The sequence below is a fragment of the Epinephelus lanceolatus genome, chromosome 6 (assembly GCF_041903045.1).
Source record: "Epinephelus lanceolatus isolate andai-2023 chromosome 6, ASM4190304v1, whole genome shotgun sequence".
NCBI lineage: Eukaryota > Metazoa > Chordata > Actinopteri > Perciformes > Serranidae > Epinephelus > Epinephelus lanceolatus.
The window spans coordinates 24,502,930-24,517,126 of record NC_135739.1 but is presented as its reverse complement, the minus strand read 5'-3'; the positions used below and the strand labels follow the sequence as shown (position 1 = coordinate 24,517,126).

The 14,197-nt window shown below is 40.8% G+C and overlaps 1 protein-coding gene across 1 annotated transcript; it reads left to right on the top strand.

The window, feature by feature from the left end:
* Window positions 1-10,160: 10,160 nt before the first annotated feature.
* nppc (natriuretic peptide C) lies at window positions 10,161-13,816 on the top strand. Its single transcript, XM_033622550.2, has 3 exons — window positions 10,161-10,385; window positions 11,495-11,788; window positions 13,285-13,816. Exons 1-2 carry the CDS (start codon window positions 10,293-10,295, stop codon window positions 11,765-11,767), a joined length of 366 nt encoding a protein of 121 aa, XP_033478441.1. The 5' UTR covers window positions 10,161-10,292; the 3' UTR covers window positions 11,768-11,788; window positions 13,285-13,816.
* The last annotated feature ends 381 nt before the right edge of the window (window positions 13,817-14,197 follow it).

Sequence of the window (14,197 nt, the reverse complement as noted above, 5' to 3'; positions counted from 1 at the left end):
TGGACCTCACATGGTCACCACGCCACTTGTCAAACTCTTCATCTGGTTTGAAATTGCTCTGGTGTGCAAGTGGCTATCACAGCTCCAAGTGGCAGCTAGACGCCTAAATGCAGGTTTCAGTGAAAAGCAAAGCCATAATGGCACCTTATTTCCAGTCAGCCAGAAAATTCTTGTATTTTTCCAACAGAGAGGATCTGACATGTGGCAATGTAGGTTTATAGTGACATGCAGACAAATCTTTAAATGGTATTATCATCAAAAAAAACATTATTTTCCCTGACTGATTAGATGTCTTTTAATATGACTGTATGATGAGCGTATTCTGAGTAATAGAGCACACAAGGGGAAAATTTTATGCACATATAAATTGCTCTGTTATGCTGCATTTACCAAGAACGGTTCAATCATTCTCATCTTTAGCAGAGGCGCAGCATTTCCTTAAAGGGCTTATTTACTCCAAGCAACTCAGGAAACACAGCTGCTTTGGGGGGTAAAACTAAGAATGACATTGCTCATGAGCACCTTGAGGAAAGAAAGTGTTTTTAGTCAATGTCAGACACCGATTTATTTCTGTCGGCCCAAGGTATAAATCAGCCCAGGAACAGGTACAAACTTTGGTGTCTTCCTAAGTGATATCTGTGTAAGGAAGGCCAAAAACAGGAATAAGAAAGTGAAATCATGTTATGCTTTCACGGCTTGTTAAGCTTGTGCTTGCAACTCAAGCTGAAACGATGTCTATTTGTGTCGTTGATCCACTAAAAAGTAATCAACTATTAATTGGTTAATCATTTCCGTCATTTAAATGCCAAAGATTCTCTCGCTCAGCTTCTCAGGTGTGCAGATGTTCAGCTTTTCAGGCAGGACAAGATGTCAAGCTCAGCTCCCATCCCATCCCAAACAGCCCAATCAACTGATGGAGCAGCTGATTGATGGAAGGGAGTCAGCTGATAGATCACATGATTCCTTTCTATGCCACCAATTAGCAAATCTCATTCAGGGCACCCTATTTAAACTCCTCTGCCATGCCTACTGTTGCTGCTTCCTCTGCAAGCCACTTTGCAACCCGCCTCCACCCCAGCTCCTCCCTTTCATGCTGTGTCTGACTTATCACTGTCATTTCTGTTTGTCATTGATGCTGGCTCTGGGGCGTCTTTGCTACTGCTTTCCCTGCCTTAGGCTTTCCATAAAGGCACATGGAAGGGCAGGGAGGTTTGCTCTCTGCCTCAGGCTTTCCTTGTTTGCATGTGGAAGGGCAGAGAGGTGTGCTCTTGCCTTAGGCTTTTCCAAGGCTTTCCGCATAGACCAGAGGAAGGACAGAGAGGCCCCAGTACAGAGCCTTACCACCAAATGTAATACTGCAAATGGAAATAAAGTTTTGACATTCTTGATAAATTTCTTTAGATAACACTAATGAGGTCATTCTATTTTTATATCAGTTCAGAACAGACACGTTTAATATCTGTTTTCTTTTTTTTTTCTTTTTGATTTTTATATAAAAAACACACTGGTAAATTGATGCCGGTTGACTCATTTTAAGTGGCTCCTGAGTAGAAATGCCAGCTCGATGCCCTAAAACCCTTCACCATGCCTTTGAATTTCCTTTGTGGTTATCCTGACACACATTCCTTGTTGTTTTTCAAGCAGGGTGAAGTAGTGACCTCACGTGAAGTGTCTGCAGCTCTGGATTTATTGTTCAGCTGATGTTGGGTTACATCACTGCCTGAATGGAGTTTGTGCTCAGACATTACGACAAGAGTGAATTTAAATCTTTTTTGCCTCACGGAGGAAGATGTTGTTTTTTAGTCATAGTTTGAGTAATTGTATCCCACCTCTGTGTGTTGGCTGGCTCTATTTTTTCTCATTTAATGGCTTTGTAATGTGTGGAGATATGTATCAATGGATGCTTGAGGAATGAGTAGACTCACTTGTGTACCACAGAATTTGGGGTGTGGCCTTCCATGAACAACTGCCTTGATTTCTCTCTGTCAGTGGCCAAAAGTGTTTAAAGTTAACATCAATTAAAATTATGCTGTCCACAAACTGTTTAATACAGCAGTGTAGCCCATATAACATATTAGTCTGTGAGTATACTTGTATGTACCCTGCTCTACACCACTGATTATAGGTTTGTTTTTCAGTGGGACGGTGTGCAGTTGTGTACAGCAGCACGTCATGCAGCTGAGCACAGATAATGTGGCTGTTAATACTTTCAAAACCATGAATCACTTATTTTACATCCTCGTGACTCACTGTGAGTTTTAAAAGCAATTACCCATAAATTAGATATTGGGGAAATACTGTTCTCAAATAAAAAAATAATTAGGGAAACAGTGTGTTGCAGTGTTCTTGTGCAGTGGCATTTGTCTAGCAAAAGGATTTCATTCACTGTCAAGAAAATCGTGTGGAACCTTGATCCAGGACTATATATCTGCGATTAAATGTGCTGTTTCCATGTGGTTTTGTCACAGCTTGTGCCACCCAAACCCCAAACATGCGTTTTTCCACATGGTTTGAAAAACACAAGTGACACACCAGTGTTAGAGTGGCTTAGAAAAAAACATTTCTGCCACCAAGTATGTGAGGCCATGCTGTGAACACTGGAATAAATGCTCTTAAAGCTGTCTGCATATTATTCACTTTTACAATTTTAATAGTTATGGTAACATTGGCAGTGACATCAATAATAATGGGGGCAATTTAAAGTTAGTTTTACATAATTATCGTGATGATTTTTTAAATGATGCCATGAGGAGAAACATGCTGTCACACTGATATCATTGGCCCAGTATTTGGTGATGTTAGCAATTTGTGCATGTGCAGTTATACAGTCATTTCAACTGCTCAACACAAACCCAGTAAAAAAAAAAAAAAGCCAGACAGCATCTCTTGTGGTCCAGAAAACAAAATATCTGAGTGCAAGAATAGCTTTTGACCTAAGAGCGTCTTTCATATGTTCTTTCCTCGTGCCTCCAGATTGGAATGTTTTTCTGACTGAGGCAATATGCCATGAGAGCAAAAAATTACACGAAACAATCTGCGGAGTATTTCTGGCACAAGAGTTAAATATATGAACAGTAGGCTAAATAGTCAGCAGTGTCGTGCCGTCGAAAGTAGCGCTGTTCACGTAGCCTTTTTAGACATGAGAAAATTTGGCATGCTTGGAATTTGGCTGTGGTTTTGAAGCGCAGTGCCACAGATGTTTGATGATACCATGAGATGTAAAATCTCGCAGACCATTTTAGTTGTCTGTAGATGACTGAAATCTTTCCGTGTTTCAGTCATTTTGATGTCTGCTCAAAAATCATGAGTATATTTTGGTTATGGAATTACAATAAAGTCAAAGCACAAGTGCATGTTTGGGAACGGGCAATAAAACTCTATTGTTCATATGACTATATTCCACTTGTGGCTTCTCCATCCTTTGTATTTGGCTTCATGCATGACCAACGCTGAACAATATTTAGGGAGGGATTCTGCCTTTCTGAGGAAAATCTCCAGGCATCGTTGCTTGTTTGTTGGGGGTCCCTGGCTTTCACATCTGTCAGTTTCTTATCCTGGTTGAGAAGAACTTTAGTGATTTTTGATCATTTTTGACCAAATAACAAGTAAATTAACATGTTGTAGCAACAAAAAATGTTGGCACCACACAGCAAGCTGTTTAAAAAGCTTAACCCACACAAACCACCAGCTTAGCAAAGCCTGCTTTCCACCAGCTGGAAAGAAGAGTGGGCTGGAATGTGCCATGTATCATAACTTAAATCAAACACCGCACACTAAAACTGAAAGAGGAAAGTGAAAGACATTTGTTAATATGTAAAGTTGGGGGGGGGGAAATAATGTTATTTACACACGTTTTAGATTTACAAATGTAAAAATTAAGTAGAAAGCTATTGTGCACCTGTATCTGATTATTTGTGCACAACAAAATAAACTCATAGTTGTACTTTTCTGTGTGCAAATTCTCAGCATTGTGTGTTTCTGCTCACTGACTGAACAGATATGCAATATTATGTGCCTGTGCGTGTAATTTGAATCTACAGGATGACACTGACAAATACACAAATGATGATCATCAAACGCCCAAATGTTGTGCACTCACAGCACCAGTTTTGTACTTGAAAGATTCAGTCCAATTTTTTCCTTTCACAAAATCTCATTTACATTTGTCAATCTTATGAAACACATGTAAATGAAATATGCAATTGTTTTGCTTCATAGCAAAGCAAATGTAAGATTTTTTAGTTCATTAAATCTGCCATCTAAAAATAACGCCACAAAGCGTCAGATCAAGAAGGCGAAACCAACCTCCTGACAAAAAAAAAAGTTCATTCTTGACCCTGGTATGTGTGTATACATGAGTCTTATCCGTCCCTTGCCATTGAGGACAAGCCTGTTGTTGGAACATGCGAAAGCCTTCAGAGCACTTGTGTAAAAAGCATTAAAATTCCCCATGCAATAAAACCGTTATTTATAGGACCGTAACAGCCTTGTAGTTTGTCTTACACAAACCCCAGAGGAGGAACAAGACACTCAATCCTCCCGTAGACACTCACAGCTAAGGCTACTGCAACACATGGCCCCTTTGCTGGTTTGTATAGCTTCCTGATGCAAACCAGTCAAATTGCTTCATTTTTTTTCGGCCACATCAAAGCAAAGAGATTTATTGAAAATTAAGCGGATAAGACTTTACTGCAAAGGCAGAGCGAGAGAAGGGGGGGAACAAAAGGACAGAGCGAAGTAGGTGCTCTCACTAACCCGCGTGATGTCATATGGAAAAGTGTGTAACATTGTTAAACTGTACAAAAAAAAAAAGACTTGTGACACAACACTTGCGGCATTAAGGAAGAATGTGTCACTCACTTGTTAAAAGTCAAAATAAAGGAATTAGCAATCCGAGAAAAATGTTCTGCAAAAACCAGAGAAGTCGTCATGGACACAAGGTCAGCAGAGTTCAGCAGCTCCACAGTGTTGTTGTTGTGAAAGTGAAGCTTAGTGCAGACGAGTTAAGATGTGAAGGGGCTCCTTCGTTAGACCCAGCATCCTCTGCTCACGCTCGCTGCAGGTAACTCGGAGAGTGAGTGGGATTTTCCAGCTGCCGTTGCTAAAAGGGGCAAACCCTCAATTAGTTCATAGAAAGAACTCAATGAGACTTCCTTTCGTCTTAAGTATGGGAAACAAAAGCATCTCTCCTGATGATGGCTGGCGTTGCGGCACCGCACTGCCACAAAAAGCTGCAAAAGAGCACCGAGACTGTCATTTTTGGACAAAATCTTGATGACAGGGCAAGCCCAGGTCTGGAAACTTGCACTTGAACATATCAGAATTTTTCATCGGCCTTTGCATCCAACTTTCCCAGCTCGCCACAAACATACAGCATCAGTAAGTACAATAAATGTACAGGGATATAATGTGGTGACTGACAAATGGCCCATTTTCACAGCATATTCCTGCACGAAAAAAGCAGCAAGCTTCCATATGCAGATTCTGTGCATTGCGGGAGACTGTCAACTAACAAAAAGGTCACAAGTTCAATTCCAACACCAGCTGTGTACTTGAGGAAGATACTCACCTTCAGTCTACGCATCTATGTGAATCAAAACTAAAGAAAAACATCGGACAAATTATGCGCCAAATGTTTCACACAGTTTACAGTAATGAAGTGTCTGTGACAACAAACGGGTGACTCAGTGAAAGTAGTGCCATTGCGGTGTTACACCAACGTTTGTCACGGAAGTGAGGATATATGACTCATGTCAGACAGCTACATGTTGTTGGTGATTGAGGAAACAGTTGTCTTTTAATAACTTTTTATATGTTTTTCTTTTTTTTCTTTCATAAAGCAAAGTGGGTAGCACATGTTTAGTTTAGTTTGGTTTAGTTTAGTTGACACTTAAAAGGTGTAGATGATTACCACATCCATACAACAAGTCCTCAATCCAATTTTATAGCCATCAAAATCTTTATGGCCGCTAGTTTAAGGTCCATTTTGTAGGATTTAGGAGGATATATTGACAGAAATGGAATATAATATAGAAAGTATGTTTTCATTAGTGTTTAATCGTCGTGTTTTTGTTACCTTAGAATGAGCTGTTTATATCTACACAGGGAGCAGGTCCTTGTCCATGGAGTCTGTCATGTTGCTGCCATGTTTCTACAGTAGTCCACAATGGACCAACCAACAACTGGCTCTAGGTAAGGCCATTCATGTTTTGCAGCCCCTCAGCAATTAGCCAAATAGCATCAGGAAAACATGGATTGTAATGTGAAACTGCTTTATTCAGTGTCTTTGCCAGTTTAAATCACTAGGTCAATTTCTTTTGGGAGAGGAGGAGACCTCTGCAGATAATCCGGCTCATGGTAAAGACCTCCTGAACGTCTGGATCTTAAGTTATCAGAGAAAAAAGGTGAGCAGCACACATTAGCAAAAGCTGGGCGAGCAGCTTGTCTGTAACAACCCAAACAGAATCAGAAAAACACTGAATTTTAACATGAAACTGCTTTATTCTGTGTTTTTGCTAGTTTAAATCACTGAATCCATTTGTTTTGGAGAGGAGGAGACCTCTGTGGATAATTCGGCTCATGGTAAAGACCTCCTGAATGTCTGGATCTTAAGTTATCAGAGAAAAAAGCTGAGCAGCACATGTTAGCAGAAGCTAGGCTAGTAGCCTGTCCGCAACGACCCAAACAGCATCAGAGAAACACTGACTTGTAACATGAAACTGCTTTATTAAGTGTTTTTATAGGATTTTATCACCTGTTCCGTTTGTTTTGGAGAGGAAGAGACCTCTGTGGATAATTCGGCTCATGGTAAAAACCTCCTGCACAAGGAACATAGAAAAAATCCTAACTGGAATTTCACGCTTGGCATATGGGAGAAGTTTCAGCTGGTTGCAATCTGCAATCCTCACCGCTGGATGCCACTAAACCCTACTCACGGCTCCTTTAAAACCCCAGATCACTGGGAAAATCTGGGCAAGGAGTGAATGACTATGTTCGTAACTGAGTGTCAAAGTGCCCCAGAGCCAGACACGTGACCTTGAAAGTTCCCAAGTGAAGCTGCAGAAAGGTAGAGCACTGCTTGCACGTAGCAGGGTGTGAACCTGTGCCTCTGTGCTGTGTTAAAGAGGGCAAAGTATAGGAGAAAAAAGAGCATGCATGTTCAGTAAACATACTCTGAATTAACTGTTTGACGTGAACTCTTTTGTGCTTACAGACCCAGTTCATGAACAAATACATATATGCAGTTTTGGGAGTTTAATTTTCATTACACAATCATTTATAGTAACAATCTGCAATATTTTCATATCAGTAAATGCCTGGTTTGCTACACACTGTGAATGATTGATATAATACAGTCATGTTTCCCAGTTCATGAGAGGTTTTGAGGCTGTCTTATTCCTGGGCATAAAGAAATGAATAGAAGAACTGGGTTAGTTGGTATGAGTGATGATAATGGCTGAGCAGAAGCAGAGGAAACTCAAACTTGCTGTCCCCCAAATAATAGAGACTGGACAGGGCCCTTCTGGCTCAGCTCTTACAGTGCAGGGGATTAAAGGACAGGGTGCATGCTTTCTTTTGAGTGTATGCCTGTGTGTGTGTGTCAGGATGAGAGCAATGTGTTTGCCCGGTGAGTGATGTCGGCCTGTTTGCAAGTTGTTTTGCACATTTTATTTTCTAATTAAGACACTACTTTTGGGGTTAATTGCCAAACTGCAGTTTCAGACACTTTACAATCAGTCGAATACAGATGTTGGATGACAGACTGAACATGAAAAAACCAAACATTAAGCTCATTGCCAGTTATTGCAAACTTTAACACACACAGAACGTGACTGGTCCATATCAGCCCTGATATGATGCAGCCACAGAGCAGAGAGAGAGAGAGCACTGTCTGTTTCAAAGGCTGACATAAACACAGCGGCTAAAGCAAGTGATTATCAGATGTGATGACACTCATCCAAACATCACCTGTGCAACACAGTTCAACACAATTCAAGCCCACTTTTTAGATACAAGTTTTAAGACAGGTAGAACTCTGATAGTAAGACAAATATGATATGCCCCACGTGAAATCAGGGATTTACTGATATTCATTCATCACATTGCACATGCCTACTCTGCTCTACACAATCCTTTTAGGGATTTTCAAGTAAGTGCCGTGATTTGCCGTGAATAATGCGATATCTTTCCAGAATGGTATTGATCCAGACAACATGTCACTGTGAGGGGTATTCTCTTTTCGGCACAGCAAATACTGCCACTCTGTGTTCCAAAACAGACGGTGCTGCCTGAGATTGCAGCTCTGCTCTGCACAGCCCAGACTGCTCCAGAATCACTCCACACTGCAAGAAGTTCATCAGTTTTTACTGACTTTTTATCTCACTTAAATTGTGCATTTTTTGTAAACTGTGTGAACCCATGTGTTTGAGGGCCAAACGAGATCAGTTCAAGCTATTTCACTGTTGTTATTCAGCTGATGCTGATTGAGTAACGTGCCAGCTGTGATTTGTTTTAACATGTGGCTATCATGAGTCAAATAAGTGGAATTATCACCTTCTATCTCAAATAAAAAATGAATAAATATACAGTTCAAATAGTCAGATTACATTACACTGTCATATCAAATGCTATTAAATGTCACCAGGTGATGAAGTACTAATGTCAGGTAGAAGATGGTTCTTTAAAGGTTCTATCTTTTTGGTTCTACTTAAATAAAACCACCTACTCTAAGTTTTAAGTTATTTATTCATTGTTTCTCTTTAGCGTTACAAAGGTTGTTTTTTTTTGTTTTTTTCTTATAACCCTAAAATAAGGGGCTGGTCCTAAGAATCCTTTATGATGTGATAAAAAAAAATTCTTAAAGCACTAAAGGGGTCTTTTTCAGTGAGATCATGTAGCATTTAAATAATTTAAAAGGGATTTTTATACCAGCAGGTTCGAAAAGATTCTGTTCTTGACCTTTTGTGCAGTAAAGACATGATCAAAATCAGCAAAATGGCAAGTCAACAACAAATATTCTGGATTGACTTGTGGTTAAACTCATTATTCAGAGGAGATTTTAGTGTCTACGTTTCTGTATAAAGCTATAGCACCATTACTGATGCCTGATTAGTGACCAAATGTAACCAAAGGAGACTAAATCAACATCTTTTTTGAGTGTTTGCAGGTGCCTGCTGTGTGGACAGAGCCACACTCACACATCCTCAGTCTAAACACTCATGGTGGGCAGAGCAGCAAGTGTCTGTCTTGTTCTGTGATTCCACTGTGAGTACCTGGTGTTGTGCGACAGGTCTGCGTGAACCCCACGGGTTAACATATCTCCAGGATCCACAAAACAAACCCACAAATCAAATATAAACTAATAATGACGTATGGGGTTCTGCGCACAATGTCAAATTCATAATTCCTTCATAATGAGGCTTCCTGCTTAATGAGAATAATTCCTGTCGCAAGAACCATCAGATCCATTTACTTTTGAATGGTGGCAGATGTACGCTCTACGCAAAGTCATATTTCCAGTAACCTCTTTACGCACAGATGGTTAAATCTGATACATGGTCTGTTTCTTTGTAGGCTATCACACCGCAAAAAAATCATTAGAATAAACGAATGATGGGTCTGCCGTGCAGGCAAAGGCACACGTACGTATTTTGAGCGCAATTCCACTTGTTTGAGAACATGTTTGTTTAGAAAAAGACACTTGATGATAGAAAGTTCTCTGAAAAGCCGTTAAATCGTTTAATTCCAGTGGCAGACTTTGTATTTTCACCCCTTCTTTAAAGAGAATATGTCATTCACACTCTCACAGTAGAATTAAATGCCTGAGCGGCTGGCATCTCGGAGGTAATGTCTCTGCCAAAGTCGCTCTTCAGCTCTTGACGCGCAGCCTTTGAAACCACCTTCGATTTCAGCCGCTGCATCTCAGCCAGAGGTCTGAAAGTTGAAAAAAGGGCATTTCGATTCCTCCTAACCTATCTCATTCCCTCCACAACACCGATGACCGAAGCTTTTATCATTTAATTGATCCCTGGCATGACGTGCTCAGAGGCAGGTAGAGAAAACAGGGAGTTGGCGCGGAAGGAGGACCATTACGCAGGTTAGCATGACATCACCACGGGCTGACTATAAAGCGGTGAGGACTAATACACAGAGTTAGAGGAGCACTTGAGGAGCTTTGGAGTAAAGGACGGACTGAAGCCTCATATGTTTAACAGCTGATTGGCTGCTGCAACCGTCCCTCTTTCTGAACTTCAGCGCAGAGGAATCCCTTAAAGAATACAAGACTTGTCAAAATGAACTTGTCGTACTTGGTAGCGTGTGGACTTTTGGTCACCCTGCTTTCAGTAAGGATGGGGGCAAAACCTTTATCTCAGGCGCAGCAGAAGGTAAGAAGAAGCCACTTATATTCTTATTACTGAGAAATAAATACATTTATTTGCTTCGCAGTATTAATCGTTGGGAGCTGAGGGCTGCTTCAGGAGTGAACAGCTGTTCTGTGGTCCAGGCGCTCAAGACTGTTGTTTTACGCATCATATTTCATAATTTCAGTCATGCTTAGCAATTCAGGGAGGGCAATTTTCCCACACCCTGAATCTAAAACATCCAGGCAAATGTGTTTTCTGAGACTATTTTTTTGAGAAGACAGCATGTTTTAAAGTCAGTGATGTCTGACTCCTACTGACATCCCAGCACAGTATTTTGCTTCTGTGCATTTGTCAGTTTTGTCATTTAAGCGCCAAGTGAAGCCTTTGACAAGCAAACTAAGGCCTTTGGGCAGAAACTGTTAAAACTGAAACGTTTTTAAGCGACATAAGAAACTGCTTTACACTTTCAAGATATTCCGCTTCAACTTGGAATTAATCTTGTTTAATTGTTTGCAAAAATTAAACTAAAACCAACGAAGCGGTTTCGTGCGTAAAATCACCATTACGCATACAACTTGCTGAGACATCAGAAATGATCATTTGAAATAAAGTTGTAGTTATCAGCTCAGATGGTTAGAATTTAGGATGGCTGCAAGTTGATGCCACAGCCTGCGTTCAGAACACAGGAACAGGCTACAGGCACCTGACTCTTCATTGAAGGCGACAGCGAGGTTTGAAGTGTCAGAGCTGAACGGTCACATAGTAAAAAATGGAAGCACAGAACCCCCCATGGTAAAGATGTCCTCTGGGGTTTGAATTCAATAACTGCATTATCTTGTGGGCTGGTTTTTGGTTAGACAAGACAAATATCCATCTCAGTCTATGCTGTAGCACCGTGCGTAAAAACTGGCAAATATGATTATATTTGCCATCTCTGCCCGTGCACATGGTATTTGAAACTGCTTAACATACGCAGCAAGTTGCGGTTTCCCCTATTTTAAATAAAGTATTACCTGGTCTGCGCGAAAAGGCATTAAGCATGTATTTCAACCATATCGAAAACATATCTTTGCACAACGCATTTGCCCGAGGGAGACAACGTTTATTTATTCTCTCAATCTGTGTTCCAGTCTCTTAGAAGTTTGCTGGGCGAGGAGCTGGCAGAGTTTCTGGAGTCAGAGGAGAGGGAGAGGCGGCTAGACGCTGTGCGCTCTCGGATACGGTTACTGCGAGATTTACGCATGGACACCCGTGCCAGAGGGATGTGGGCTCGTCTCCTCAACGACCAACCCGCACCAAGGAGACACAAAACGGGAAACAAGAAAGGGGGTTCCACGTCGCGGAGTGGCTGCTTCGGACACAAGATGGACAGGATAGGAACCATCAGCGGCATGGGTTGCTAGGGCTGGAGCAGCGCTGTGATGGTGAGTTTTCGAGAAAGTCACGGTCCCACTTAACGCTTAGTCTGGCTTTAACTTGACATGCTGAGATATAAACAGAAGGAGGAGGACAAAAAGGAAGAGAGGATGTGTAGAAAAGGAGGAATACACGGATGATGGGGAGGAGAGAGCAAAGAGAAGGGTCCAGTTTATGGAAGGATGGTGCAGTAGGAAGATGATGTGGGGACAGAAAGGAGGGAATAGGGAAATGGAAGAGGAAGGCATTTTTGTTTCAGAATTTTCTCTTTTGTCAGTGGTCATCTAAAGTCTCTGTAGGTGACAGACGGAAGGTTTTCAGTTTCATCTAAGGTCTTTAATGGGTAGGAAGGAAGGAAGGAAGGAAGGAAAGGGTGGAAGGAAGAGAGAGAAAGTAAGAAAGAAAGACAAACAAAGTAAAGATGTTAAAGTCAGATTTTTGTTCTTAACGATCGTCTCAGGACCCATGTATGCTTTGCTTCTACAGTTAGGCAAGTTTAGGATACACATCACGTCTGAGTGGCAGCTACACACAGAATAGCAAGTGAAGAGTGATGACCTGTAGGTGATGAATTCACAGTCTGGGTCAAAGGTCAACATGATGTAAGAAATCACATTAAGTACTACACATTCTGTTACTGTATGTCAGTAACCTCAGCTGCCTGACAGACTCCTCACTGTGAGAAAAGCTGATGCTTGTGTAAAACTTGTAACATCATGAAACATCAACCTATAGTCCGCCAGTGTTCCCTCCTAAGACGGGAACTCCCCTAAAGACGGCAGGAAAGCCCACTTAAACTGATGTAAACTGATATATGGGAAACAATCCATTTGATGTTTAGAAAGTTGTATTTATCATTGTGAATGATCCCAACTGCTTCATCTAGAAAACAAGAAGCATATATCAAGTTTAAGAAGAAAAAAAAACAGGACCGGGAGAAATGGAGGAAGGGAGAGGGGATGCAGACAGGCTAACACTCACACACACACACGCACATTATAAACGCACGGCACCCTGCTGTGGCCAGGTTCTTTCTGGGAAACCTCTTTACCCGAGTGATTTTAACAAAAACAACAAAGGGGCTGTGGTGGTGAATGAAGTAATGAGGAAGCTAGGCTAGGTGATGCACAATTAGTCCTGAGGCTTGAGACCTTTTTTGTGGTTGTGGCAAACTGTGAAATCCTCATGAAGGAGTGTGAGTTTGTGACTAACTTGAGTGAGTGTGTGTGTGTGCATGTGGGTGTTTTTCATCCGCTGACACTCGTCTTTACTCCCATGGCCTGCAGCGTATCTGAATGTCTGTGTTAGATATGTATATTTAAGGTGAAACAGTTAGGAGGAGAGTCAGGGGAGCACTTAATGTAGGCATGAAACTGAAAAGTAAATTTACGCTGATGACTAGACGGTCGATAAAAACTGCTAAATTACTTAATGAACTTGTGTGAATAGAGTTGTCTGTGAAGGCTCAGTCTAACCTTCCTTCTCCTGTTCTCTCTTTCCCTAGATCTCTGGACGATGGGTTGGATAACAAAGATTCAGTTTGTTCTCACCTGAGGGAGAAAAAAAAGCAAAACTCACCAAGTGACAAATTTTTGGTACGAAAGTCAACACGACCAGCATAAACAAAGACTGAGACAACAATGCTACGAAACCCTCATACAACTATATATATAATAAATATGCAGGTATATATACATATATACATATGTGTATACCATACAAACGGTTGACAGATGCATACTACAAGATGGCGGACAATGGTGTAAAAACTACAAAACCCGCAAAGCTGTATATTGTTGCTGCTGCTGCTGCTGCTGTACATTCATGTACTTCATCTTCCCCTGCATAAATGTATTTATGTTTAAAAAAAAAAAAACTATTTATATGTTTATAAAAAGAGATATTTATAAATATGAGTTTTATTTATGTAACATTTTGAAAATGGATGCAAACTGCAGGTCAATTCTGTTTGTAACTTTTTTTTTTGTCTCAAATAGTTGTAAATGTTTTCAAAAATGATAAAAAGAACATTCCATGTGCACTTAAACACATCCTCTCGGGGTTTTATGTTTCAGTGGAGTCTGTAAAATTATAATATTGGGTATTTTCTGCATGGCGTGCAGGTAAAACGGTGGTGTTTTGCAAACTTGTTAGAGTTGAGAAAAAGTTGTTTTCACCTCGACTACTTCATTTCTATGCAGATTTTTTAAAAGGTTTCACTAGCAGAGAGTGTAGCAAACCTTTTTGCAATGTTGGGGGACATGTGCCTCAGAGCTGGAGATGTATTAATGGCATCTCAACCTTCTTAGGTGCCACTTTTACAGTTGGTGCTGGGCAATTAATCAGCATTAGGTACCATACAGACAAAGCCAAATGAAAAGGAATTGCTTACATTGTGCCATTACATGTCATATATC